This window comes from Nannobrachium achirus (genome assembly GCF_963921795.1).
Source record: "Nannobrachium achirus genome assembly, chromosome: 8".
Lineage (NCBI taxonomy): Eukaryota > Metazoa > Chordata > Actinopteri > Myctophiformes > Myctophidae > Nannobrachium > Nannobrachium achirus.
Window position 1 is genome coordinate 21,658,413 of NC_137817.1, and position 27,005 is coordinate 21,685,417.

Consider the following 27,005-nt stretch of genomic DNA (forward strand, 5'->3'; position numbering starts at 1 on the left):
GTGTGTGCGTGCGTGTGTGTAAGTGTGCGTGCATGCGTCCGTGCGCATGAGAGAGTCATTGCACATTATTTGTGTGTGTGTGTGTGTGTGTGTGTGTGTGTGTGTGTGTGAGTGTGTGTGTGTGTGTGTGTGTGTGTGTGTGTGTGTGTGTGTGTGTGTGTGTGTGTGTGTGTGTGTGTGTGTGTGTGTGTGTGTGTGTGTGTGTGTGTTTTATGTACAATGCTTTCAATTGAAGGTGTCTACTCTGTAGTATAGAGGGTATGCACGTGACATCATCATCATAATCGAAAGTTACGGCCGGACTACACCAAAAAATGCGCGCATACGCGCGTACTGTCCGTGAAGACGTTCGCATATGCGTAAACGCTCCAGGCTACACCAAGGAGGGAGTATATGTGAGGATTGGAAGACCAGATAGTCTGTGTACAAAACGCATACGCGTGCTTAAAAAATAGAACCGATCCTATTTTTAGGGAATGCGTATCCGTGGTTCGCGCTATCCGTACGCCTGGTGTAGCCGGCTGAATTGATATACATTGGATCTATCCAAAACGCGCATACGCGCGCACGCCCCGCATACGCACGCATACACACTGATGCGCGCGAAACGGCTTGGTGTAGCCCGGCCGTTATGAGTGGCAAAAAACTACTTTCTGGCCTTGACAGCCCATACATCCAAAAATAAAAATCATATCTGATTGCATTGCAACGACGTTAAACTCACTTTGCCACTCACTTTATGCATGCGCATACCCTCTATTAGAAAGTTAAAAGCAATTCCAAGTTTATCAGGGGAGGCATGTGGTTTCAATACCCTAGAGTAGACCAACCAGTCTGAAGACAGGACCAACCATTACGGGTCAGCAGCGATAAGACTACAGCTATGTCTGGGGGAAATCAGGGAATTGGCATAATGACTAATTGGTAGAAAATGGGAAACACTGGCGAAAGAGCTGCATAAAGCAGCACTCAAGAGTTTGTACCACTCGTCCTGTTGAACAGGGGTCTTGAACAGGGGGTCTGGGACCCTTAGGGGGTCCTCAGAGTTACTACAGGGGGTCCTCCAAATCTTTGTGTGATGAAACATTATTTTCTCCTTTAACCACTTGAACCCTCGTGTCCATATTCTGAGAAGCAGATCTACAAGCTCACAACGCCTCGCGCTGCGAGGCGTTGTAAGCCTGTAGATCGTCTATTTTCGGCAAAGAGGTTTGGTGTAGAGGGGAAAAAAGAGCAGACTAAAGCCTCGATCAGAGTCCGCTCCGCGGTGGAAGGCTATCCACCACGGTGTAGTCTTTTTGAGTCATAAAACTACAACGTTACGTCATTCCTCGCGGTGAAGAGCTTTCCAGCGCGAGTCTTGACACATCTCTCTGTTTTTACTATCAGACAGATAGGCTCTTCACCCCGTTCACTGATTGGTCGATCTAGACCAGTCAGTCACGGTGAATAGGACTCCACCGTGACGGACTATGATGGCCTTCACTTATTTTCTGACTTGAGGTGGAAAGCTTTCCACCTAAAATTTGCGGTGGATAGCTCTTCACCGCAGACTCTATATGTAATCTCGGGGGTCCCTGCTTCATCTCTCTCAGCTAAGGGGTCCTTGGCCTGAAAACGTTGAAGACCAGTGCTTTACAATGTTCTAATGTCCATTACCTGAGATGCAGTGCTCATATAACAAGAAGCTTCAGCTCTTCATTCTCCTGGCTCTGGCAAAGTAAGCTAGGAGATTTCACAGGAAGGGAGGTGAAATGTAGGTGATAATAATGCCCCAGAGAAAAACATCACACCACTTCGAGGATGTCATTGTTCTGTATAACAGAGCGGTTTTGTATCCCACCCTAACTATCCCTCTATTCATCTGTTCTTTTCTATTCTTCTTGTTTCTTTTCTTTTTTTTTTTAGTTTTTCACAGACCCCTGTGCCAGCAGCCCTTGTCTCCATGGAAACTGTAGCCTCCGTGATGGTGGGGAGGAAGGGGAGGCGGCTTACACCTGCCAGTGTGTCGAGGGCTATGAAGGGGAGCGCTGCGACCAAATCCTATTGGACCCTCCCGCGGCCAACTGGGACCCCGCCACGCCTCCTGCTCCGGAACTGGCTACCCCTGCCGCGTCCGTCACCACAGCCGCCACTCAAACGCAGCAGCCAACCACTGTCCCGTCCACCACCTCTCAGGCCCCTCCCACCTTGCAGCCATGGCAACCCAAGCTTGGACAGAGGTTGTTAGTGGTGCCCTGGGAAGCGGAGAGGGTGAGAGAACAGTGGCGTCAGTTCAGAAAAGGCTAAGGTATGGCAACATGACTGGTGTCAGACACCAGTCATGTTGCCATACCTTAGCAACAGGCATGATACATTTATTTTAAGAAGTACATTCTATTTTTCCCCCGTTTCTACGGTTTGTTCAAGTGCAGCTAAACTTGGCATACAATAGTAAATGTGCCACAATTAATAATAATGCATTGCACCTGTGCAGCTGACCTACGGAACCTGGGAATATACCATTCTGTCAAGATGGGGAGAATACAAGTGTGGAGAATATAATTATAATATTTTGTTAAAGTGACCATTTTGTAAAATGTTGCATTTGTAGTTATTTTACTGTAATTTAACAACATAATAACCCGCAGAGATAGACAAAGAGAGATTTATATTTAAAAGTAACTTTTATTTTCCCCCTGGACCCAGGGTATGGCAGCTGCATACCCCTGCCATACCCAATTGACGCTGTGAGAGAACTGTGACACACACTCATTTAAATGCTTTGAGACATGCTTTTAGGGCACTGGTTCCCAAACACTGGGTCGGGACCCATTTTTAGCTTGCGGACACATCTTTATGGGTCCCTTCATTTAGTTGTGGGCTCGCCTGGAAGGCGAGCACACGTATGATATCTTCATTATTGTGGGCTCGCCAGTACCTGGCGAGCACACTTTAGATATTGTCATTATTTATTTATTTATTTATCTAGTAAGTAGACGGGAACTTCGGTTCCTTTCTACTCCTACATACTTAGTGAGAAAATGAAAATAAAAACATCAATGTGTTCAGTTTACAGTGGCGAAGTGTGCTATTATTTTTTATAGCAATCGGCCAAATGGTGGCGCTGTAGGAAGCCTTCGAAAGTGCGATCTTTGAACAGGTATAGCTCATGCTGTGTTATACATACAGCCATGAAACCTGTATACACTTATGCGTCTCCTCATGCCGAACAACTTTTACCCTCTAACTTTTGACCTCTGACCTTTAGGTCTCCCACAATTCGGAATTATATGAAAAACAGTAAAAATCTATCTCCTCCTGGGATTTTCGCGTCAAGTGCACGAAACTTTTTTCACATGAACTTTGGACCAATACCTATACAGTCTATGTGGTGAGAAGTTTGTACGTTAAACCATTAATTTTTAATAATTCAATTCATATTGCGGTTTTATGCAAATTATTATTCTGCCTCTAAATCAAACATGCAAAGTGTTACGTTCATGGCATTTGGCAAACATGTAGAGGTTTAGTCCAAATATCACTGAAACCAATCTTATTCCAATTGGCCAAAGGGGGGCGCTATACGAAGCGTTTGAAAATTCAAACTTCAAACGGGCATAAGTCTTGACTCGTTTCGTTTGAAGACATGCAACTTGTTACACGCGTGCTTTGACTCAAGCGGAAGACATCTGTGTCGTTGTTAAGTAAGCTCCGCCCTTAGATTTTCCGCCAATTTGAGCAGTTTGTAAAACGCGTAAACCCGCTTTTATTCTGACATTTTCGCGTCACGTGCACAAAACTTTTTTTACGTGAACTTTGGACCGATATCTAAAGATCTGTCAGATCGGATTTCTTTAAAATTTAAACATGCTTTTTTAAATAATTCAATGAATATTGCATTTTTATGCAAATTATTCTTCTGCCTCTAAATCATACATACAAAGTAGCATGTTCATGGCATTTGGCAAAGATGTAGAGTGTTATTCCAAATATCACTAAAACCAATCATACCCCAATTGGCCAAAGGGGGGCGCTATATCATTTTGAGCAGTTTGTGAAACGCTTAAAACCGTTTTTATTCTAGGATTTCTTTTTAGCAATTTGCATGAAACATTCTACACGCAATCTAAGGACCTTTATCTAACATGCCTATGAAGTGCATACAATAAAATAATAAAATAATAATAATAAATATAGCTGCAAGCAGCGATAAAGTGGCCAAAGCCAAAAACACCTCAAATCATGAACACAGCCTGGGATGTTCGTGAAATCTTGCAAGCACATTCCCAATAGGTCAAGAAACAGATACCACCCTTCTATCATTGGCCTGTTATAGCGCCACCAGCGGGTCAACTTTTGCATAACATTTTTGGAAAAAATGGACCAATAGAGCACTGCCTGCGATCTTGACATTTTGTACTTTTATAGCCATTGTTTTCTGGCTAGAAGCGAGCCCACAATTGTTTCGAAGGAACAATATTTTTCTAGTTTATCTATCAGTCAGTCAGTCAGTCAGTATCTCCTCAATACTTTGGCGCGCTTCATCTCTTAAACGCTTACACCTTTCAACACCATTCAAATTTTTATGTGTTCAGCTTACTGAGGACAAGTGTGCTTGTATTTTTGGTTTTGAAATGTTTTGTAGTATAAATATAAAAAAATAAAAATGTTTAACTTTAAGCACCCAATGCATTTCCAATGGGTTTAGTGAGTGGAACAGAGTGGAGAGAAGGATAATAGACCCATGTTTATGTTAAGGCGCTGTGGCTGCAGTGTTCACACTTCAGATATGCTATCTATATCATTGCGTTCACACAGGTCTGCTCTCTGATTTGATCCAAATGTCTAAGCTGTGTGATGTATAAAACTATAGTTATAGTTAAAACTAGAAATACTGTTCCTTCGAAACAGTGTGGGCTCGATTCCAACCCAACAAATAGGATACTTTAAGGTACTGTAAGGTACAGTACCTTACAGTATTGTACTGTACCTTACTATACTGTACTGCACCTTACTGTACTGTACTGTACTGTACTGTACTGTACTGTACTGTACTGTAACTTACTGTACTTTACTGTACTCTACTGTACTGTACTTTACTGTATTCTACTGTAACTTACTGTACTTTACTGTACTCTACTGTACCTTACTGTACTGTACTCTACTGTACCTTACTGTACTGTACTGTACCTTACTGTACTATACTATACTGTACTCTACTCTACCGTACTGTACCTTACTGTACTGTACTCTACTGTACCTTACTATACTGTACTTTACTGTACTCTACTGTACTTTACTGTACTCCACTGTACCTTACTGTACTTTATTCTACTTTACTGTACTTTATTGTACTTTACTGTACTCTACTGTACCTTACTGTACTGTATTGTACTTTACTGTAACTTACTGTACTGTACTCTACTGTACCTTTCTGTACTGTACCTTTCTGTACCTTACTGTACTTTACTGTACTCTACTGAACCTTACTGTACTTTTACTGTACTCTACTGAACCTTACTGTACTGTACATATTCTATGTGTTCTAGATCTACATTTTTGATTCTGTGTTTGGGAACCAGCAACTGTCAAATGGACTCCAACTGTAGTGGAGTATATTGAGTGCATATACTGTAGGCTAACAATCCCAGATCACATCTGTCCTCCACTATGTCTATAACCAAGGCGTTCTTCTATGTGGCCACTCCAGACTGAGGAGTGGAGCATGGCTTTTATTGTGTTTGTGGATCTGACTTGGAAATGCATTGGTTTTGATATCTCCCTGACAACCAACAACAACCACTAATATGGCTGACTGTCCCTGCGGGCTCTAGGATATATGGCTATGGGATTTACATCCCATCGCCCGGACTTGATTCTTGATCACAGCTGTGTAATCAGTAGAGTGGAGAGGGACATTTATTTATAGTTTTAACTATAACTATAGTTTTATACATCACACAGCTTAGACATTTGGATCAAATCAGAGAGCAGACCTGTGTGAACGCAATGATATAGATAGCATATCTGAAGTGTGAACACTGCAGCCACAGCGCCTTAACATAAACATGGGTCTATTATCCTTCTCTCCACTCTACTAAACCCATTGGAAATGCATTGGGTGCTTAAAGTTAAACATTTTTATTTTTTTATATTTATACTACAAAACATTTCAAAACCAAAAGTACAAGCACATGTGTCCTCAGTAAGCTGAACACATAAAAATTTGAATGGTGTTGAAAGGTGTAAGCGTTTAAGAGATGAAGCGCGCCAAAGTTTTGAGGAGATACACATATAGCTATAAATAAATAATGAAGATAACATACGTGTGCTCGCCTTCCAGGCGAGCCCACAACTATAAATAAATGTCCCTCTCCACTCTACTGATTACACAGCTGTGATCAAGAATCAAGTCCGGGCGATGGGATGTAAATCCCATAGCCATATATCCTAGAGCCCGCAGGGACAGTCAGCCATATTAGTGGTTGTTGTTGGTTGTCAGGGAGATATCAAAACCAATGCATTTCCAAGTCAGATCCACAAACACAATAAAAGCCATGCTCCACTCCTCAGTCTGGAGTGGCCACATAGAAGAACGCCTTGGTTATAGACATAGTGGAGGACATATGTGATCTGGGATTGTTAGCCTACAGTATATGCACTCAATATACTCCACTACAGTTGGAGTCCATTTGACAGTTGCTGGTTCCCAAACACAGAATCAAAAATGTAGATCTAGAACACATAGAATATGTACAGTACAGTAAGGTTCAGTAGAGTACAGTAAAAGTACAGTAAGGTTCAGTAGAGTACAGTAAAGTACAGTAAGGTACAGAAAGGTACAGTACAGAAAGGTACAGTAGAGTACAGTACAGTAAGGTACAGTAAAGTACAATACAGTACAGTAAGGTACAGTAGAGTACAGTAAAGTACAATAAAGTACAGTAAAGTAGAATAAAGTACAGTAAGGTACAGTGGAGTACAGTAAAGTACAGTAGAGTACAGTAAAGTACAGTATAGTAAGGTACAGTAGAGTACAGTACAGTAAGGTACAGTACGGTACAGTAGAGTACAGTATAGTATAGTACAGTAAGGTACAGTACAGTACAGTACAGTAAGGTACAGTAGAGTACAGTACAGTAAGGTACAGTAGAGTACAGTAAAGTACAGTAAGTTACAGTAGAATACAGTAAAGTACAGTACAGTAGAGTACAGTAAAGTACAGTAAGTTACAGTACAGTACAGTACAGTACAGTACAGTACAGTACAGTACAGTAAGGTGCAGTACAGTATAGTAAGGTACAGTACAATACTGTAAGGTACTGTACCTTACAGTACCTTAAAGTATCCTATTTGTTGGGTTGGAACCGAGCCCACACTGTTTCGAAGGAACAGTATTTCTAGTTTTTAATTATTATTTATCTATTATTAGTGTTGCGTCCAGGATTCTAATAGATAATTGACACCGGGTGAAAAAAATGGGTGGGATAAAATCGTGGGATAAAAACGTAAAAAGTTAGAAATTTTACTTTTTAGATGTGCAAGTTAACCGCAATTGCTGCACGTCTGCGTATAGCCAACAGTATAGCTCACTCAAAATATAAGATGTTCTACAAAATAAAAGCTTTTCACTTGAAAAAGATGTTTGGCAAAATGGACACCATTGTGCACCAAAGTTTAAATGAACCTTTAGGTATATAACTGTGTCACATGAGATGTTTTACAGAAAGACTGTGTGTGTGTGTGTGTGTGTGTGTGTGTGTGTGTGTGTGTGTGTGTGTGTGTGTGTGTGTGTGTGTGTGTGTGTGTGTGTGTGTGTGTGTGTGTGCGCGCGTGTGCGTGCGTGCGTGCGTGGTAGGTCACTGAGGGGCTGCACTGTGTAAGTCCTGAGCTGTGTGAGCTGACATCAGGAAGCCTGACCCTGTCACTGGATGTACCCGAAGAAACAACCGTCAAGTAAGATTGTCAAGCTGGTATCCATACAGTGTTTTGGGCATGTCATTATAAGCAGCATTTTTAAAGAACTTTCAAAAAACATGAACAATGTTAACAAAGAAATATTGAAAGAAAATATTGAAAATAGCAGATCTACAAGCTCACACTGTGTTGCATTGCAAGCTTGTAGATCATTTCCGCCACATGACACGTCATAATGAAGTTTAAAATAGTAGGCCTTGAATGCCACTCGCTCTGTTATGTGCAAAACCGTTGAGAAACTTTCATTGCTGTAATGCTAACTATTAACAACAAATAATAGCAATTCTTCATTTGTTCGTATTAATATATTTAAATATGTAGTAATAAATAAACAAAGAGAAGTAGCATCAGGACAACATTAAACTGTAAATAATATACAACAATCTGCAACAGACACAACAAACATGAAATCATTTTATTGTGAAGTTAAAAGTTTTTACTCTGTAATACATGCTTAAAGTATGGGGTCCAGACTGTGGGTCTTGGCTAAAAAAACACACCCATGAAACAAAACAAAACAACAATTATCCCCATATACCCATACAGAGATTGCCTCAAGATAAACCTTTCTTATTTGTAAGGATTTTCAGAACTTGGACTGGTAAAAGGAAATTCAGAAGCTCCCCTGACTTTGTGTCCCATGAAAATGTTGTTATATTAGTACAGCATTTGTGTTTTTAACCTTTATTTACTCAGGGGAGAGTTTTGCTCACACCCCTTTTCATCAACATCCCTAGAGGTATAACTCCAGGACACTGAATTATGCAAAGGTAATGCCTTTATTGGTAAAGGTGAAATGTGAATGTCCTTAATAATGTCCCTCAATAAAGAGTGTCATGTCACGGCTCATGGCGGCTGCTAGCTGTGCGCTAATCAACTGATGTTGTTCCGTTTGCGCAAACACCATGCAAAGACTAGAAAGATGGCATACACTCACGCACGCATGCAAGAGTGGTGAACAAAAAGTCACATCAATTTGGTGATGTTAATGGTAAAACTGTAAAACCTTGGAGCTTAAACAGGGTGAAAGAACAAGATACAGATCCTTCTCGAAAAATTAGAATATTGTGTGAAAAAGCATTGCAGATGCCTTAGCACCTCAAATCATAACTGACTGTGGAAACTTCCCACTGGACTTCAAGCCACTCTGACGTCTGACTTCAGAAGGTTGACATTTCTCCATTATAAATCCTTGTTTTGAGTGGTCTCGTGTAATATTGTAATATTTTGAAATATGGACTTTTGATATTCATGAGATGTATGCCATAAAAATTCAAAGTTTTACCAAAAAAAAGGTTTGGAATAATTCACTGAATGTCCAATGTAGGCCTATCTAGAATATATGAAAGTTTCAGGAAATATATGAAAGTTTCAAGAAAATGTACTTTTATACAATATTCATTTTTTTTTTGAAGGATCTGTAGATAGAGGTGGGGAGGGAGAGAGAGAGAGAGAGAGAGAGAGAGAGAGAGAGAGAGAGAGAAAGAGAAGAGAGGGAGAGAGAGAGTATGAAGAAGAGAGATGGGCGGGGATGAGAAAGTGAGTAGCTGACCCGCTGTACTGCTTTCTGTCTCTTGGGTCTATCTATGTGTCTCTCTCTGTCTCCCTCCCTCTCTCTCTCTCTCTCGTGCGCAGTAGTTGGCCCAGTGTCAGAGCGAAGTAAAACATAAGCCTTGACCACAGGGGCGAGCTGGCTTCCAGCGCTGTGTTCTTCAGGGTCATAGTGTCTCTGCAGGTAGCAGTACTACTGTAACCCCACTGAGACAGCCATTAATCAACACAACTGCCCATAGTTACTTTGAATACTTTGAAAATAATGCATATAGAATATGGCTGTATTGTTCTCTTTTTTTGTTTTGTTGTAATAACCAAAAAGTATTGGCTGAGGTTAGGGAGAAATCGATTGTGTATAGTAGCCTATTTAGTAGGCCTTCTTAGTCATCACAACCCTCAACCTAAAATGGTCACCAGTTAACTACACACAACAGCAATCTTGTTTGGCAGGTATTTAAATGCTGATTTGGTCAGTTGTCTTACAGTGTAAGCCCTTAGGAATATATTGCTTTCAGCTTGTGCTGATTGGTCTGCTACAAGATGCAGCAGCTAAAAAAATCGTCTCATCATCGTTATGTTCCCTTCATGTTAAATAAAGGCAGTGTTCATGATGAATATGTATGTACTAGGGGTGTAACGATGTAGTAACTGCATCGAAAAATACATTTTTATTTTCAACAATCTACTATATCGATATGCAAACAGCAAAATATTGTATCATTTGGCTTTGTATCGTATCGTATCCTTTTACAATGTAAATAATATTTGAATCGAATCGTTTTGCAATGCAAATAAAATAAGCTGATGCAGTTTAGCTAGTGCAAACCAATTTGTTGGTTAAGAAGTCAGTTTGAGTGGCCTACATACAGTATGTGTGCATCTTCAAAACACGCACGCACGCACGCACGCACGCACGCACGCACACACACACACACACACACACACACACACACACACACACACACACACACACACACACAGGATGCTGGTAGCATGCCCATGGATGTAAACACAGCATAAATACACACCCATACAATGCATTCCTAAGCCATTAAAACAAAATAAATAAAAGAAGATCTTGCTAATTAATCTCTCTCTGTATCTTATCGATCCATTGTTTTTTTCCTCTATCTCTCTCTCCAGGATCGTGGTGAATGCCAGTGGAGCTCCAGTGTTGTGGCGTGTGGGAGAGGAGGGCTTCCTGCGTTCCTCAGTGCTGGAGGGCACCATGATGGGCTTTCAGCAGGCCTCGGATGGACTGGTAGTGCCAGACCACTCCTTGCCCCTGGGACAAAACTACTTCCTCAGTAAGGCATCTCCTACAGTAGTGTTTCTCAAACTTTAAAATTTCAAGGTCTCCCCTTAACTCTGACATTGTACAAATGGAACCAAATGGACCCTACACTGTCAGAGTTACAGACTTGGATGGGTCAGTGTTGAATTAGTCCGGGGGCGCGCGCCCCCGCCACCCCATATCTTGAGCAGGGGTCACGCCTCTCACGCAAACGGACATGCATTGATGCCCAAACCCCCCAGGTTCACACCTCAACAACGCTTCAGTGTCACAACAGGGTGTTTTAACAAAGAAACAAGCCTGTATGCACACTAGACCTGTATAGTAGGTGTTAAGCAACGTGCGTGGGACGTCATGAAAACCACATACCCCCAAACATTAGGCTATTTAAGCTTTGCACTGCAACGGCAGATGACAACGGCAACCGGAAATGATCAGCGCTCGATAGATCAACCTGGCGCCGTCGTGGCCGTCTCTACTACGGCAGAGTCTACCTTTCCACGTAGCGTCTACAACGCCTGCTGCGTGGTCGCGTCGCCATGGGAACCAGAGCGTTCAGCGAAAGGGGTGTGACCCCGTCGCCGACAGCTGGTTGCTTAATGCTTTTGTCCGCTACGGCGATTACGTCATAATAGCCGTAGTCCCGCCTCACGTCGCCGTAGTAAAAACGCGCCCCTTAAATTTCCTATTATATCAGCACTGCAACACTGTTGAGAACCACTGTCCTACAGTAACCTATGGCAGAATGAACACGGTACCTCCAATGTTTTACATTGAAGTTAGATTGTTCTGAAAGACAAATAGTTAGAAATATAAGCAGACATTTAATAGCCAAATCTTCCCCCCCCCCCCACACAATCTGTTTATTGATGTTATATTCATATAGGCTATCATATATGCTCTCTCTCTCTCTCTCTCTCTCTCTGTATATATATATATATATATATATATATATATATATATATATATATATATATATATATATATATATATATATATATTGAGCTTGCATATTGAGCTTGCATACACTCTCTAACTCATTCACACACACAAGCTCTTATTGCAGTTATTGCAGGCATGCACATACAAAACATATCGAGACTTTAAGTTGCCTGCAGCAGGTGTCTGTGGTGGATGACTGGGGGGCAGTGTGACCTCTGGGTGTGTGCTCTACATATCTAATGCTGTTCTCAGTGTGCTGTCAAGGGCCTGTCTGGACGCTGACCTTGGCATGTCTACCCACAATGCAGTACAACATCAGGTCTGCCTGGGGGGGAGGGAGGCCATGGGGGCGTTAAATCAATGAGCGAGACACAGAAGGATGTACACAGTGTAAATCAGGGGTCCCTAAACTTTTTTTTCTATCTGTGAGACACAAAATGACTCTCTTCGTAAGGGGCCTTACAGTCCAATTAAGTCCATTTAACTCTGAGAATGTGTTGGTTAAGAAGTCAGTTTGAGTGGCCTACATACAGTATTTGTGCATCTTCAAAAAACATTGTGTGCGTGTGTGCGTGCATGCGTGCGTGTGCGCGAGCAAAGCATCACTAAGCAGGAAGGAGCAATGACTGGGCATTTGTGGATTATGACGTCATTGGGTAGAGGGTATCATTTAGTCTGGCCTCTGGGAGGGACACGCTGGCTTGTAGCCTTTTCATTGGCTGAGGACCTTGCAGAGTCAATGGCTCAACCTTGCTGCATTTCCAGCTCATTGGCTCAGATCAGCCCCTTAATAATGGCAGTTTATCTTCACTGAGGCTATTTTTAACCAAGGACTGTGAGCTGTCTGATCTGATTCAAGATATAACAAGAGGCAGGCATGTGCATGTGCATGTGCACGTGCATGTGTTCCCACATCCATTCAACTGCAAACACACACGCACATGCGTGTGTGACACACGCACGCACGCACGCACGAACGCACGCACAGACTAGGCGAAGAAGCAGAGGTCACAACAAATATTTGCTGTTCACTTCCTCACATTTTAGTAAGATGGGACATCACTAGTTTATGCTGACAGCCTGGAGTACTGTGTGTGTAATAATTGAATAATTGTCCGTAGGAGAGGAAATATACTACACAAGCTGCAAGACAATTAGCCAGTAGCTATGCCCCTCCCAAAAAGCTTTTGTCCAATGCTAGCTTAGAATAACTTCCTGCTTGCCAAGGTTTGCCTTGGCAACAGCCTTGGCAAGCTGCCGGTTGCTAAGCTAGCATTGGACAAAAGCTTTTAGGGGAGGGGCATAGCTACTGGCTAATTGCAGTCATGGGCCTCTTATACTGTATAACTATTTATTTAAAACATCCGAGAGCACACGTCCAAGACTCTTCTCCCTTCTGGCTCCCAAACTGTGGAATGAACTCCCCATTGCAATTAGAATTGCAGACTCCCAATCTTCCGCCGTAATCTGAAGACTCACCTCTTCAGACTCCACCTTAGCCCGTAGCACTTAGCGTAGCACTTTCCCTAGCCTCGACAACTTTGCAGGCTTAAGCTAAGGCTAAAATGTAATTAGATTGCATATTATGTAGAGAATGTACAGATAATAGATTTTTTGGGGGTTATTCTACTTTTAGACGTGTTTAGCTACGATCCTAGATTACTATTGCTATGCATTTGATTTATTACCTTGTGCTGTCTTCTCTTATTAGTTTAGTGTTGTTGCCCCTGTAGGGCAACCAGACTATACTTGTCTCCCACATATTTGGTGGCACACACTTGGACCATTATGTCAAATCGGCTGGCTTCATCGGGACACGCATGCGTGCTATTTTGCTAAGAGATATGTTATATTATTTGTGAATTCATTTTCTCCATTGACTTTAATTCAAAATTATAAACCATTCCCAAATATGGAGATGGCTGACATCATAGATGTCTGACATCATAGACCATATGAGACTGACACAGTATGTACATATATGGACTTTCAAAGATTATTTCCATACATGGGCATAAAAGGTACAAGGACTGACACAGAGATCTCCAATCAGGGAGCAGCATTAATGTTCTGGATAACATTTAGCCAATCAGGAAGCAGCATTCTATGTGACGTCACCATTATAGAGTAAGTCAATTGAGTTCAATGGAGGAGTGGTGCTAGCTTGAGACGCTTCCCATGACAATCTGGCTATCCAGACAGTAGGGCAACCAGACTATTGTTCTAGTCCGGCCAAAAAACTATTACGTAAACATAGCTAATCAGGGAGCAGCATTCTCAGTGATGTCACCATTATAGAGTAAGTCCATTGAGTTCAATGGGGGAGTGCTAGTAGTTCGAGGATTAGTCAAGCAACCACACTCGCAGTTCCCCGAATTGCATCTTTTCTAGTTGTAAATTACTCTAGATTAAGAGCACCTGCTAAATGCCTAAAATTGTAAATTGTAATAATTCGGTGTATTAAATAGTCTATAATTGTATTCTAAGGCAATGTCCATGGGAGAGGGAGACAGCGTATAAGATTGCACTGTGGATAATGGCTTGCGCGGTCTTCTCTTAAAGGCAATGGCATCTGGAAAGGTGATTGGTTTTATTAATGTAAACCCTACCTATGCAAAATGTAACAGGTAACGCAGGTGATTTAGGGACAAGGCTGTAGTCTGAAGATAGCAACCTTTGCATGGAAACACCTGGTAAAGCCGGGGGGATTATACGCCCCTTGCACCATGCTGAATCCCCAAATAGTGGGTATAGGAAGCTGTGCCCAAAATAGAGCCCCAAGGGCCCAATCTTCCAACACATCCAGCCCAACGTGATACTAACGGGCAGTGGAGCAGTGGAGTTGTCATTGCTATCTTCCGACCGGTGTAGTTGTCATTTTTACGCCTATGACCCTCAATGTCTAAATACCAAATGATCTTGCACTCCTATCGTACACACACAGTTGATCATCTAAATAGATACTTTTGTCTTCTTGTTGTTTCAATTGTAGATGTATATGTACTGTAGGCCTACAAGATGTTCCCCCATCCCAGGGGCTAGAGTGCATTTTCAGGAATCTTCCAGTGTCAGTATAGCAAAAACAGGATTCATATTTTCTTGGTAATACAATTAGTTTCACAAACACCCAAATAAAAAATGAATAGTTCTAAGATTACTGATTTGTGTGTGTGTGTGTGTGTGTGTGTGTGTGTGTGTGTGTGTGTGTGTGTGTGCGTGCGTGCGTGCGTGCGTGCGTGCGTGCGTGCGTGCGTGCGTGCGTGCGTGCGTGCGTGCGTGCGTGCGTGCGTGTGTGTGTGTGCGCGTGCGTGCGTGCGTGTGTAGGTGTTGTGCGTGTCGGCACTCCCACGGCTCCAGAGGTCACCCTGCGTCTCAACCTGACAGTGAAGGCCAGCAGCTGTATGGAGCCCGGCAGCCGTTTCAGCGACCCACAATGCTCTGGGAAGGGCAAGTGCATCACACAGTCCTCTGCGGTACGAAGGCAGCGAGGCGTTAATCCCATTTAGACCTGGGAAGCCTCTGAGTCATTTGAGATTTACAAGCACACAACGAGGCGTTTTGTGCTTGTAGATCGTCTGTTTTCACTAGTTTACATCATTTTTAAAATGATGGTGACGGTTTTGGACATACAAGGTTTCCACCCGACAACAACGATACAGTATACTGTAACATTTTTCAGAAAACATTCAGGATTTAGAAGGTATTCAGCTGCTGTTGGGGGAGAAAACTGTTAATTCCATTTCTAACGTTTCGTGTTCTTTCATAAACTTGTGCCCTACTTGATCATACAGCGTCAAACTAAAGTACCTAAAGTAGCAGATCTGCAAGCTCGAAACGTGGCGCAAATAGTTGATCTGCTACTTTTTGATGGGGCGGTTTGCTGCAAAAGTCACAAGCTGGACCCAGAAGTCCTTCTTTCTACAGGGTTGCTACAAATGCACGTGTTCTGTTTTCTCAATCCCCAAGAGGAATAGTTTGGAACATTCTTCTGTACAATTGCACACTGGTAGGGTTTTGTTAGTGACTACCACTGCGTATCCACATACTGTAGGTGACCTTTTATGTTAAAAATAGTCTTTAGTGAGCCACCTAATTCTTTTTTTTGTGTCCGTTTTTAGGTTAAAGTGAGACAGTCTGAGGGGAGGCATACAGGAGAGAAATTGAGGCAGAGACAGACCTCTAGCGGTCTCTGCTCTGTCAGAAAATAACTGAACAGAACAAAATAGCACAGAACAGCCAGAAGAGTGCAGAGCAACGCTGTTCTTCCCTTTGTACTGCTGAATATATTTCATGACAGTTACCATTAAAATATCAATGTCAATCTAAATTTGGAGATAATAGTCTGTGTTTGCTCCTTTGAAAATGATGAAAACATGCTACACAGTAAAATCATCATGTTTCTTTTATCTAGAGTAGCCAATTATTTTTGACAACTTTTTTCTCCCAATACAGTTGTTATGCCAATTACCCTAATTTCTGTGCTGCCACTGCTATTGAACCGTACTGGCACACTTGCCAGTGTGGAGCCCCACCGGGAGGACGTAGCGCCTCCATTATATAGTCAGGGAATTTTAATAAAACCCTGGGAATAAATTCCTTACCAAACAATTTCTTCACCAATGTGTTCGTAAAGGTGTCTGGTAACATATCTAACAAAGATTGAAATTCAACATCCCTAGCAAAATATTTGACAGCTAGGTTAATTCTGGGTCTCATTCACTTACTATACACTGTACTATAAGGGAAAAAAAATCACTCCCAAAAATATGCTTTAAGTGGGATGTGAGGGGTCTAACTAGGTGTTTTTAATTATTCTGAATCCATTGCAAGCATTTGTTTTGCACGAAAAACATTCATTGGGCCAAAATCAGACGCAAAGAAACGATGGTTTAGTGATGAGTCGTCACTTTTCACAAGGTGAAAGAAATTGTTTGGTAAGGAATTTATTCCCAGATTTGACAGTTATTCTGCTAATTTTCCCTGACTAATACTCCTCCTGTTCAATATTACCCCGCTGACAGGTACCGCCCCATGCATCCCAATCTATAACTATCTCAGTGACATAGATCAGGGGTTCCCAAACCTTTTTGTCTCAGGGCACCCCATAAATATTTTTTTTAATCCGAGGCACCCCTACATTATAATTTTCACTCCCAGCACCTTATATTTATAGCATATCATCGTTGTCGGGTGTCCAAAACCATTTGTTTTCTATTTATCGTCTAGAAAATGTACTAAAGTAGTGAAAACAGCAGATCTACAAGCACACGTGTGCTTGTAGATCGGCTGTTTTCACTAGTTTTGTGCAACAGTCTTGTATGATGAAGCAGGCCTTTGCTTTACCAAAAGACGTACACATTTGAAACTTGGAGATACAAGGTTTCTGCCCGACAGTGACGATATTTTAGTGATTATGTTGCGAGGAAAATGTTGAGATAATAGCCATTTTTGTTAGAACTGACTGAAAATAACTTTTTCAGTCTTTTAAAATGATACTAAATATTTTTTCAAGTGTCCAAATAAATTCCATATATTATCAAATTATCTCGCGGCACCCCTGGACTGCCGTCACGGCACCCCAGGGTGCCCCGTCACCCACTTTGAAAACCCCTGACATAGATTACCCTCACCGCCTAGCTTACCTCCCCCAAACGCGGCCAGCAGCCGACCCATAAGGGTCCATTTGTTTACTCTCTCACTTGCTCACTAAATGAACAGATACATATACCGTTGTTTCCTGTTGAGATTGGCACATTTCCTGGGGCAAGCTGCCCAGGTCACACATGTCACACATGTCTTCTTATTTTTTCACTCTCAAAAAGTGCCTGCAATGTAGTGCATTTGAAACTACATATCTTGTTTATTATTGTGATGTTTTATCTGCTTATTGTAAGTCGCTTTGGATTAAAAGCGTCTGCTAAATGCCTAAACTGTAAACTGTAAACTGTACATTGCAGTGCACATCATGGGATGATCACTGCTTGCCTCCTGTGAATTGTTTCAATTTATTTTTTGTTTATTTTCTGTTTATTTCGTTGCTGAGTGAGGTCAGCAGACAAAGTGACGTGAGAAGAAAAAACCTGGGTGAAATGGGGAGCGTTTCGCTGTTTCTATGTGTCATCTTTTCGACACCCAAACCTAACCCGTACCCTAACCCTAACCTCTGTGGGATGAGTCGCTAACCCTCCCGATGCTCCGTTGTCGAAATGATGGTTGTTCAAAAGAGCGAGATTTCACCGGTGAAATGTGCCAATCTCAACAGGAAACATCGGTATATATGGATATATGGATATATCCTGAGGGACCAAAAGATGGGGGCTGGAGGGAAGGACCTGATGACTCTCCCTCACCCCACCGTACCTCCACCTTCTCCTCCTGCGCTGTACAGGGGACATGTAGCTCCTGCTCCCTGGAGGTTGCTGGGGAGTGAACAAAAGGCCGGTGCAGAGGAGAGGGCAGGCTGGTGGGGCAGTATGGTAGATTCTAACTATAGCAAAGCCCAGGGATTTGGCATGGAGTTTGAAATGTGCTGAGACAGTCGTACTCGTTACACAGATTTGCCGCTCGGTCTCCAACAAACTCGCTGCTACTTGTTTCGTTTCTCATTTCTTCCGAATCTAATTATTTTGCCATTTCTCAAAGGTTTGCAGAAAATTGGATGTCTTAAAAAGTGTCGCAGTATTCAGTCTCATTATTTCTATTTCATAACTTTTTCTTTCCATCGAAGCTGCTCATTACAGTAGTTTATCGGGAGGATGTAGGCTCCGCAAATGTTGTAACGTTTACTTTGTATGTGTGCGTGGCTGCGTGTGTGTGTGTGTGTGTGCACATGTGCTTGTGTGGATTTCCAGAGCACCTTTTATTGTGAATGTGAAGATGGCTACACAGGGATCTTCTGTGAGGAGTTTGATGCCTGTCATCACAGACCTTGTCGCAACAACGGAACGTGCACTGACCTCAGACAAGGGGATGAGGGTCACAACTTCACATGTACCTGTCCCCCAGGTATGTGCCTGTGTGCATGCGTGTGTGCGCGTTTGTGCATGTGTGTGTGCAAATGTATTCTTAATGCAACATTATGAGTGTGTGCATCATTGCGTCAGGCTGTGTGTCTGTATACTGTATGAGTGTTTATCTTTCAAGACACAGAAGTATCCAAGCCTGTTTGTGTGGCCTCGGCAGGGTTGATTAGAGCTGAGAAGAACACAAGAAGAATAAAAAGGCTAGCTGTCTCCCATCTCTCTGTTTGGCAAACTCTAATTGGAAGAGAATGAAGAGAAACAGCCTTTGATCGTGTCAGTTATTTTGGGTGCCAGCCTCTTAGAGGGTAGTGGGGGAAGGTACGGTAAACGATCTCATGGATGTAAGGAGCCCGTTGATTGCCAGCCACTTACCATTAAAGGAAGGGTGCTAAGTAACAGACCCAATGGAAGAGTGTTTAGGCTTCCTTACACAAGGTAATAAGAAAGAGAGAAGAAACAAGAGAGAATAGCTGAAAGACAACATGAAACTGGGGGTGTACAGTATATAGAATTAATAGTTTGACTGCTCTTTTACATGCATTGCAGTGACACCATTGTGCACCATACTCTCTGCACTGCTGTGCCCGTGGAAGATGTCCAGTGATGATGACATCATCCATTCCTTGTTTCTAATTCTAGCCTGCTAATTAAGTGTCTCTAAGGATGGCTGTGTCGGTCTGTTGGATAGGCGTTCAGTCAATCCATCCATCCACCACTTTGATCTAAAACACAATGTTCTGAAAACGACGTCGGGTCGCCATATCATTTGCTGTGTTCCTTCATCCACCTCAAAGGATGAAACCTTACTGACTGGTGATTCCTAAAGACCAAACTGACCAATACGTGTTTTGCACACAAGAGCCAATATGCAATATAGCCCCAATAGTGAGACATGAAGCAATGTTGGTTGGTTGGTTCAAATCACTATGGTCCAGATGGGTGTCAGGAGCAGAACAGCATCTAGGGGCCACTATTGGAGATTTTAGAATAGTGTTGTTGTTTGCACTATCAAGTCTGCCAATGACCATGGAGTGATAAAATGGGGAGAAGAACCCCCCAGAAGCAAAATTTGAGTTGCAAATGTTTGCTTAAAAAAGACATACGGTACACGTATATTCAAAGATTTGCACAAATTGTCACAACTTTTCAAAAATAGCAAGCTTGCAGTGCGGCACTCCACTGTGAGCTTGTATATCTGCTATTTACCAATAGCTAAAGTATAAAATAATTCCAGGCCCCTCTACCTTGTGCCCTAGTAACTCAGTCCCACTCCCCCCCCCCCTTGTGACACCCCTGACCAGCTGTACTTTCTCAATGTGATTCTCAGGTTATGAAGGGGAGCGCTGTCAATCACTAGTGGACCACTGCCTCTCCCAGCCATGTAAGAATGCAGCCACTTGCTCCAGTAGCCTGGCTGGACCCAGGTGCTACTGCCCTGAGGGTAAGCATTACACAACTACAAGCTACTGCACAAGTCACATCTGGTAATGTGTGTTCATATCTGTGTGCTTGTTCATATCTGTGTGCTTGTTTGAAGCGGGAGAGAAAGAGAGATATTTTAGCTTGTGCTTTAATGGGAAGCAAGCTGATGTAGCTGCTGTTATCTTGGTCTTGGTAAATGTTGTGTGCTCACTGCTCACTATGTGTTTATCATCAGTATCTATGCCACTGTGATGCTTAATTTAAACCTTTCTCCTCCATTCTAATTAGTCTGCATAGCCTTCACGACCCATTCAAGCCTCTCCCGGGAAAACTCTGACCGCAAAACTTCTTCCCAAACAGCACTCCTCATCAAGGGCACAGTTGTCCCCTATTAAATACAGACACATACAGTACACACCTGTGACACACAAGCACACACTTTTCCACATGCTTATGCATGCACACTGTGCACACATAACCATTGACATCGACAAGCTCACACAGCAAACACAGTAAGGAAAGTTGTCCATGCTCTATCAATAAAAGAACAGAGAAAGGGTGTAGAAGCTGGCAGGGAGAATGCTGCTCTGTCCCGGGTACAATTCCCAGCGGTCAATTTTCTGAGCCAGAGCAGGGCCAACAATGCACCACATAACTGAATTATTAATCCGCCGTTGCTAGAGAACAAGGGCTCCAACAAGGACAGGAATCCATAATCCACCACATGTTTATTTATTTTCAACTGACAAAAAAGTAAAAAAAGAAGAAAAAGAAGAAGTGGAGTTTTATTTTGGGGGGGAGCCTCTTGATTTTAAACAGGCTTGTTTAGTAACGCTGATGTAACCTCGCCCACCAGGCTTTCTGAGAGAAAGCCTGGTGTTCGTTCAGCACAGGCCGTTTGGTTTCCGCCTAGAGCGCGGAAACCACTGGAAGAAGCGGCGTCGCTTTGATTTGGTTCCCTACGTTTGTTTCCCCAATCCCTATTAAAATGCTCGAGTAGCCTAGTGTAGTCTTGCCAGTCGCTATGAGTTGGACTAAAAGATGCATATACCAAACGAATTTTTCAAAAGCATAACTACTCTGCATCAAGGAGTTTATTAGGTAGGCCCTAAACGTGTGTCCTTGAGCGCAGGGGAATATTTTGGGTTAAAACTGAATCCGGTTTGATCTTTCCGGCAAATTGTAGTCCTTTGAGTACTACAACATGACGTTTTGTGGTTTCCGCTCCAGACCGGTTACAAACCCGAAAGTGATCCCAGACTAACGCTGATGTGAATCACCTATATCTTACTCCACAAAATCTGGAGTGTTATTTTAACTCTGAAAGCATTATTGAGAGATCGTTTCATTTTATGTTTTAAATCTCAGTTTAGCTGCTTGAAAGAAGAAAGGCCATCTGTCATGAAACACCTGTCTAGTAAAGCCTTGCTTTAAACTCTGTTAAAGCTCACCTCTATAAAGCCTCGATTTATAATAACATAGAAGATGCTCATGACTCGTTGATTTGATTTCCCTTTTCTTTTCCTCATAAATCTTGGTATCTGAAATATATATTTACCAGCATCATCACTCATCCACATGTGGGTGTGCACCCTGAAACAGATCCTTCAATAAATAAAAAGACAGCTTCTCTATGATATCAATGGTTTCTCTGTAGTAGCAATTATGCAATAATAAATAATGAAACCACTTTCTGATTCCACACACATGTATACCGGTATAACCTTCCACTGTAGTGCAGAGCAGTGTAGAGCAATGAGGGACAATATATTTAAAAGATAGAAGGTGGGAGAAAGTATAACACAAGGTTAGTTCTGGATGAGATATGAAAGCAATAGTTCATAGCTGTTCATCTTTTCTGCTTATATTTTCCACAGGACTCAGTTCCTATCTCAGGGAGTGATGGATCACTTTACTCTGCTTTCTGCTTTTGGCTCTCGATTCTGTCAGGAGCAGGCCAATATGCCAAGGCTTTAAGATGATAGCAAAATAAATATTCTACCACTTTTTGTGGTCACATGTTCAGATGCTGGATTCTGATTGGCTTAAAATAGTGGTAAATCAGTCAACAACCTTGAGTTGGCTCATGGACCCCGCCCGCTGTTGTGTTGCAGTTGTAACATTTCCAACATCATTGCAAGTTACAACTGTGTTTTCTTCATTCATTTATATGGTAGAAGTGGTAGAAAAGCAATTTACCATTCGAGGGTCACAACCCTGAAACAGTGGTAAATCAGCCAACAACCCACTCCCTCTCATGGTAAATGGCTTACCTTTAGCATCCTCTTGCATGTATATGCAAACAAATTGTTGTGAACACAATTCAAATTTTGACGTGGGTGATCATGTTTGTGAGGCGAGCACGAATGCGACAATTTCACAGGATCGCGCCGCTTCTTCTTCTTTTGTGTATCATCAGATAGCCAACTTAGTGTCATGTAGCCAAGCCCTTGTCACTGGGCTTGCGTTGAGAGGGCTGGCTTCTAAAGGTGGTCTGTATAGGGGGTAGGTGGTAATTATATGTTCGTCAGTACTATGCTCAGACTCGCATGCTGTGCTGTCTGCCAAGCCCCACGTTTTCGTAGACGATATGAAGCCACACCGACCCAGAACATAGGCGGTTTAGCTGGGTCCACTCCATCCGGCATGGACACCATCTCCCCATGCAGGTCAGATGCCACCAGCCATGCGTTTATAGAACATCTCTTATGCCACCTTTGATGGCGTAACTTGAGTCTGCTTAGGGTTGCCGTTATCGTTGTGGTGTCATGCAGAATGTGCCAGTCAAGTTTCTGGGATTCTCTTGCCAAGACGAGGGTAGCAGCCACCCGCTAGTACTGGTAAGTGGAACACAGGGGTAGGCTTCAAGCAGCCAGCTGTACAGTAATTCAGAGGTCGTAGTTAATGGCAACATCAACCTTTCTGATGTGTGGGCTTTCTTCTCCAGGCTGGGGCGCAGTATTCAGCTGCAGAGAAGACCAGGACTTGCTTGGTTATTCATAATGTCTTGGTGGTGGTGGTGTCCAGGGTCATGCCAACGAGAAGTTGGATAAGCGAGACCCTTGATATCAACTATGGCTATAACGTCTTCTACAGTTGGCGTTGTTTGAAGGACACTATCTGATCCAGGGTATTTTGGGTCTTGCTAGAACTCAGGCACTTGTCAACAAAGATGTCCAGGGAACTGGAGGAGTGGAGGAGTGCACGCTGCCAGAGTGCACGCTGTTGTATGCAGCTGTCGGGTCCAGTAACACTACTTCTGTCTTCAATGTCTTGTTACCTGGTCCACTGTTGCTTGATCCCACGGTAGCCGTGGGTTTACCACGCACGCACGCACGCGTCATGGTGATACAGTGTCTTCGCACACGTGCAACTGCATGTGATGTGCGTGTGCGTGCGTACATGCATGTGATGCACAAGCATCCACACCAGCATTTTTTGCATACTGTGCAGTTTGGTGCTTCCTACACCATCTACACAGAACAGACACATAAATCGTCACCCATAACATGCGGCATAAATCAAAGCCAATTTATTCAACAGAGCTCCCTTGAGTAGAAGTCACAACAGCAGAAGGACATGCTTAAAATTAACTGATGCATGGTGGTCAAGTTTAATTTTGGCATAAGTCATCAAAGGAGAGCCAAAGCTTTGAGCACAAAATATTAATATCACAAAGCAGTATGTGTACAGCGTGATGCAAGCCTCGGATAGTCAACTGGCTTTGCGACACACATTGTCTGTTTTGTTGTCAACTTGTCTGTTGTCACTCACAAAAGAAGGAAATAGCCCCCTCCATTGCAAAATGGCTTGTTCATCTCCTCTCCTCCCTCTTTATTGCATCTCCCACAATTCTATTCATCCATACAGTATTGTGATGGGCAGTAGCGAGCTACAAGTAGCGACGCTACATAGCTTAACTACATTTGTCAGTAGCGTCACGGTAGCGCAGCTCCTTTTGAACCAGCGTAGCTGTAGCGTAGCGTAGCTATTTTTAGACTCCAGTAGTGACGTAGCGTGCAACAAACGCTACACGTTACCATCCCGGCGAAATTTGACTGCTAAATAAAGTTTGTGAGGAAAATAATTCCCAACAGATCCCCCAACATGTTGTTCTGCACAGCGCTGCTTTCACTTCATTTCAACGAACCTCCTCTGTGATGAGAAGCGACAGCGTAAAGCGAGACACTTCACCCTGCAACTAGAGGGATTTATGGCTCTTTGAAGTGAGACCGAGCCAAGGATCTGTCTCACTATGCGCTCTCTTTGCACCTGGCTCTTTGCACCTGGCTCAATGACAACAGACTCTCAATTCACCTAGGCAAAACTGAATGTATCCTCTTTGGATCTAGTCAGAAACTTAGCCTAGTTGAGAACTTCATAATTAAAGTAGGTGACACTGTGATAGAAAGAAAAAACCACATCTGCTACCTGGGTTGCATCCTGGAGGCTAACCTATCCAGTGAAAAAATGACCACCAAGGTAATCAATAAAGTCAATCAACGAATTCGCTTCTTGCAAAGAGTTGCCCCACTGATCAATATTAAATCCCGAAAGACACTAGGAGGTGCTCTTATTGGGCCCCTCATTGATTACGGAGTCCTTGTCTGGTATCGCGACGCCCCAGCTGCCTTAAAGCTAAAGCTCCAAACAGCCCAAAACAAACTAATTAGGGTTGTGCTTGGTCTCCCTCCTCTGACCCACCTTACCGAGCATCACCACGAAAGCGTGGGGTGGCTCAAAGTAGCTGACAGAGTACAGCATCTTGCAATGGGCCTGGTGTACAAGATACACTACACCTCCAAGATTCCCATGTACCTGACAAACTACTTCTTAAAGGTCAAGGATGTTCACGATCATAACACCAGAGGCAGCTCCACTAATCATCATCAGCGTAGATTTAACACTAAACAAGGCGCTAACTCGTTCTCCTGCTATACCATCAACATGTGGAACGCCCTTCCACAAGCCCTAAAGGAGAGCAAATCCCTAGCCTCCTTCAAAATTGGTATGAAAAGTCACCTTCAGACAGCAGCTACCCGTGACTTGTAAATAGACTAAGCCCCCATGCTCCCCCCCCTTTTTCTTTGTATTCTGCCTTTTGTATTTGATGTTATGCTTTTGAAACTGATATTATCCTAGATAAAGTACTATGTTCTATCCGTCTGTCTTTCAATGTTATATGAGATACTTAAAGTGTGGTTCCTGTGGAAATAAGCCTCGGCTTTCTAGGATCTCCTTTTAGTTGACCTTGTACCAGTGATTTGTACTGTCATGAAACTGTACTTTTTTCTATTGCAAACTTCTAATAAATTCTTCAATCAATCAATCAATCTCTACTTCGCACTCTACTGCGCGAACCGGATCCCATCGTTCACTTCAAAGAACTGTTCAAAAGATTCGATTCGTTCGCGAACGTCCCACCTCTGCCTGCACCGTGTTCAGGGAACGTCTGAGAACAACTGACATACAAGCTCACATCGCGTTGCAAATGCCAACATTGTGAGCTTGTAGATCTCCGGGGGCGGAGTATAAATCAGGCTTCAGCCAGAGATGGACAGTAGGCTACTCGACCCAAGTACTTGAGTAAGAGTACAGAGTACTCCTGGTCACACTCCAATCCACAGTAAACTCAGTCAAAATGTTACAAGTAAGAGTAAAAAAAGTAGGCCTACATGCTTTTAAATAAACGTATGTATGAGTGCATACCGGTACATGCTTTTAAAAATAAGCTACTTGAAGTAGGCCTACAAATAAAAGTACTCAAGTACATTTACTCAGTTACTGTCCACCGCTGGCTGCAGCATATCAGCTGTTTCGACAGCACACAAGTCAGTGCCCTCTTCTGTCCACAGCTCACTAATGACAGTGAAGTGGCAATTTAAGGACCTTTTAGTTTTAATAGACATTTTTAATATTATCATCTATAAAAACATTGGCCAAATTGACTATAGTAAAAGAGGCACAAATTGTGAAAATGGCAGATCTACAAGCTCCAAACGCCTTGTGTTACGAGGCGTTGTGAGCTTGTAGATCTGCTATTTTCACAATATTTATCGGTGGAACAGAGTGAAACTAAATATAATGCCTCAACTCCTAATTCCAATCGATTGTCAGGGTGGGGTCCCCAGTTCAAAAAAGGATTTTTTTTTTTGGGGGGGGGGGGGGGTCACAGCCTGAAAAGGTACACATTTAATTTGAAAAGTAAATTAAAGGATGACACAAAAAGCCAGACATAAGGGCTTGTTTCCAGTTTTATAATAATCAATCGAACTGAGCATGTTTTGCCTGCCTATTTGTTTGGTGGAAAGTTATACTTGATAAAAAAAAAGAAAGAAAAAAAAAAGTAGCTTTGTTGTAGTTAGCTACTTTTGCCGTGTAGCTTGTAGCTTGCTTTGCTACATTTTCTGTGGGTAGCTTCGTTGTAGCTTAAGCTATATTTCATCAAGAGTAGCTTGTAGCTTAGCTTGCTACATTTTCCAAGTAGCTTGCCCATCACTCTTCACCTCCATTTCATCTACTGCATCTACCTCATTATCTGTCTTACAGGTCCATTAGTTTCAGATTAAATGAACACTGCGGATTTAACAGTGCACATTCCTATCAGTCTTTCCATGCAAGAGGGAATGTTGAGCATCATTTTGTAATTTCATTCTGTGAATGAGAATGTAGAGGAACTCGAACTTGAGCAGTGTCTCTCAAACATTTCGATTTCAAGCACCCCCATAATTCTGAGAGTGTACAAAAAGGCCTTGGACCGCACTTTGACAACTGCTGAGGGAGAGCATTGAAAATTAGTGTGTCACTTTTTT

At 42.6% G+C, this 27,005-nt stretch overlaps 1 protein-coding gene across 1 annotated transcript in view; it reads left to right on the plus strand.

The window, feature by feature from the left end:
- Positions 1-27,005, plus strand: part of dner (delta/notch-like EGF repeat containing) — a gene marked incomplete at both ends in the record, with an annotated part of 71,635 nt that overhangs the window by 36,943 nt on the left and 7,687 nt on the right. The window contains 6 exons of the mRNA XM_080731770.1: positions 1,909-2,253; positions 7,841-7,938; positions 10,657-10,820; positions 15,074-15,222; positions 18,601-18,754; positions 20,099-20,212. Coding sequence (XP_080587896.1) covers positions 1,909-2,253; positions 7,841-7,938; positions 10,657-10,820; positions 15,074-15,222; positions 18,601-18,754; positions 20,099-20,212 — 1,024 coding nt within the window. The remainder of the gene's footprint in view (positions 1-1,908; positions 2,254-7,840; positions 7,939-10,656; positions 10,821-15,073; positions 15,223-18,600; positions 18,755-20,098; positions 20,213-27,005) is intronic.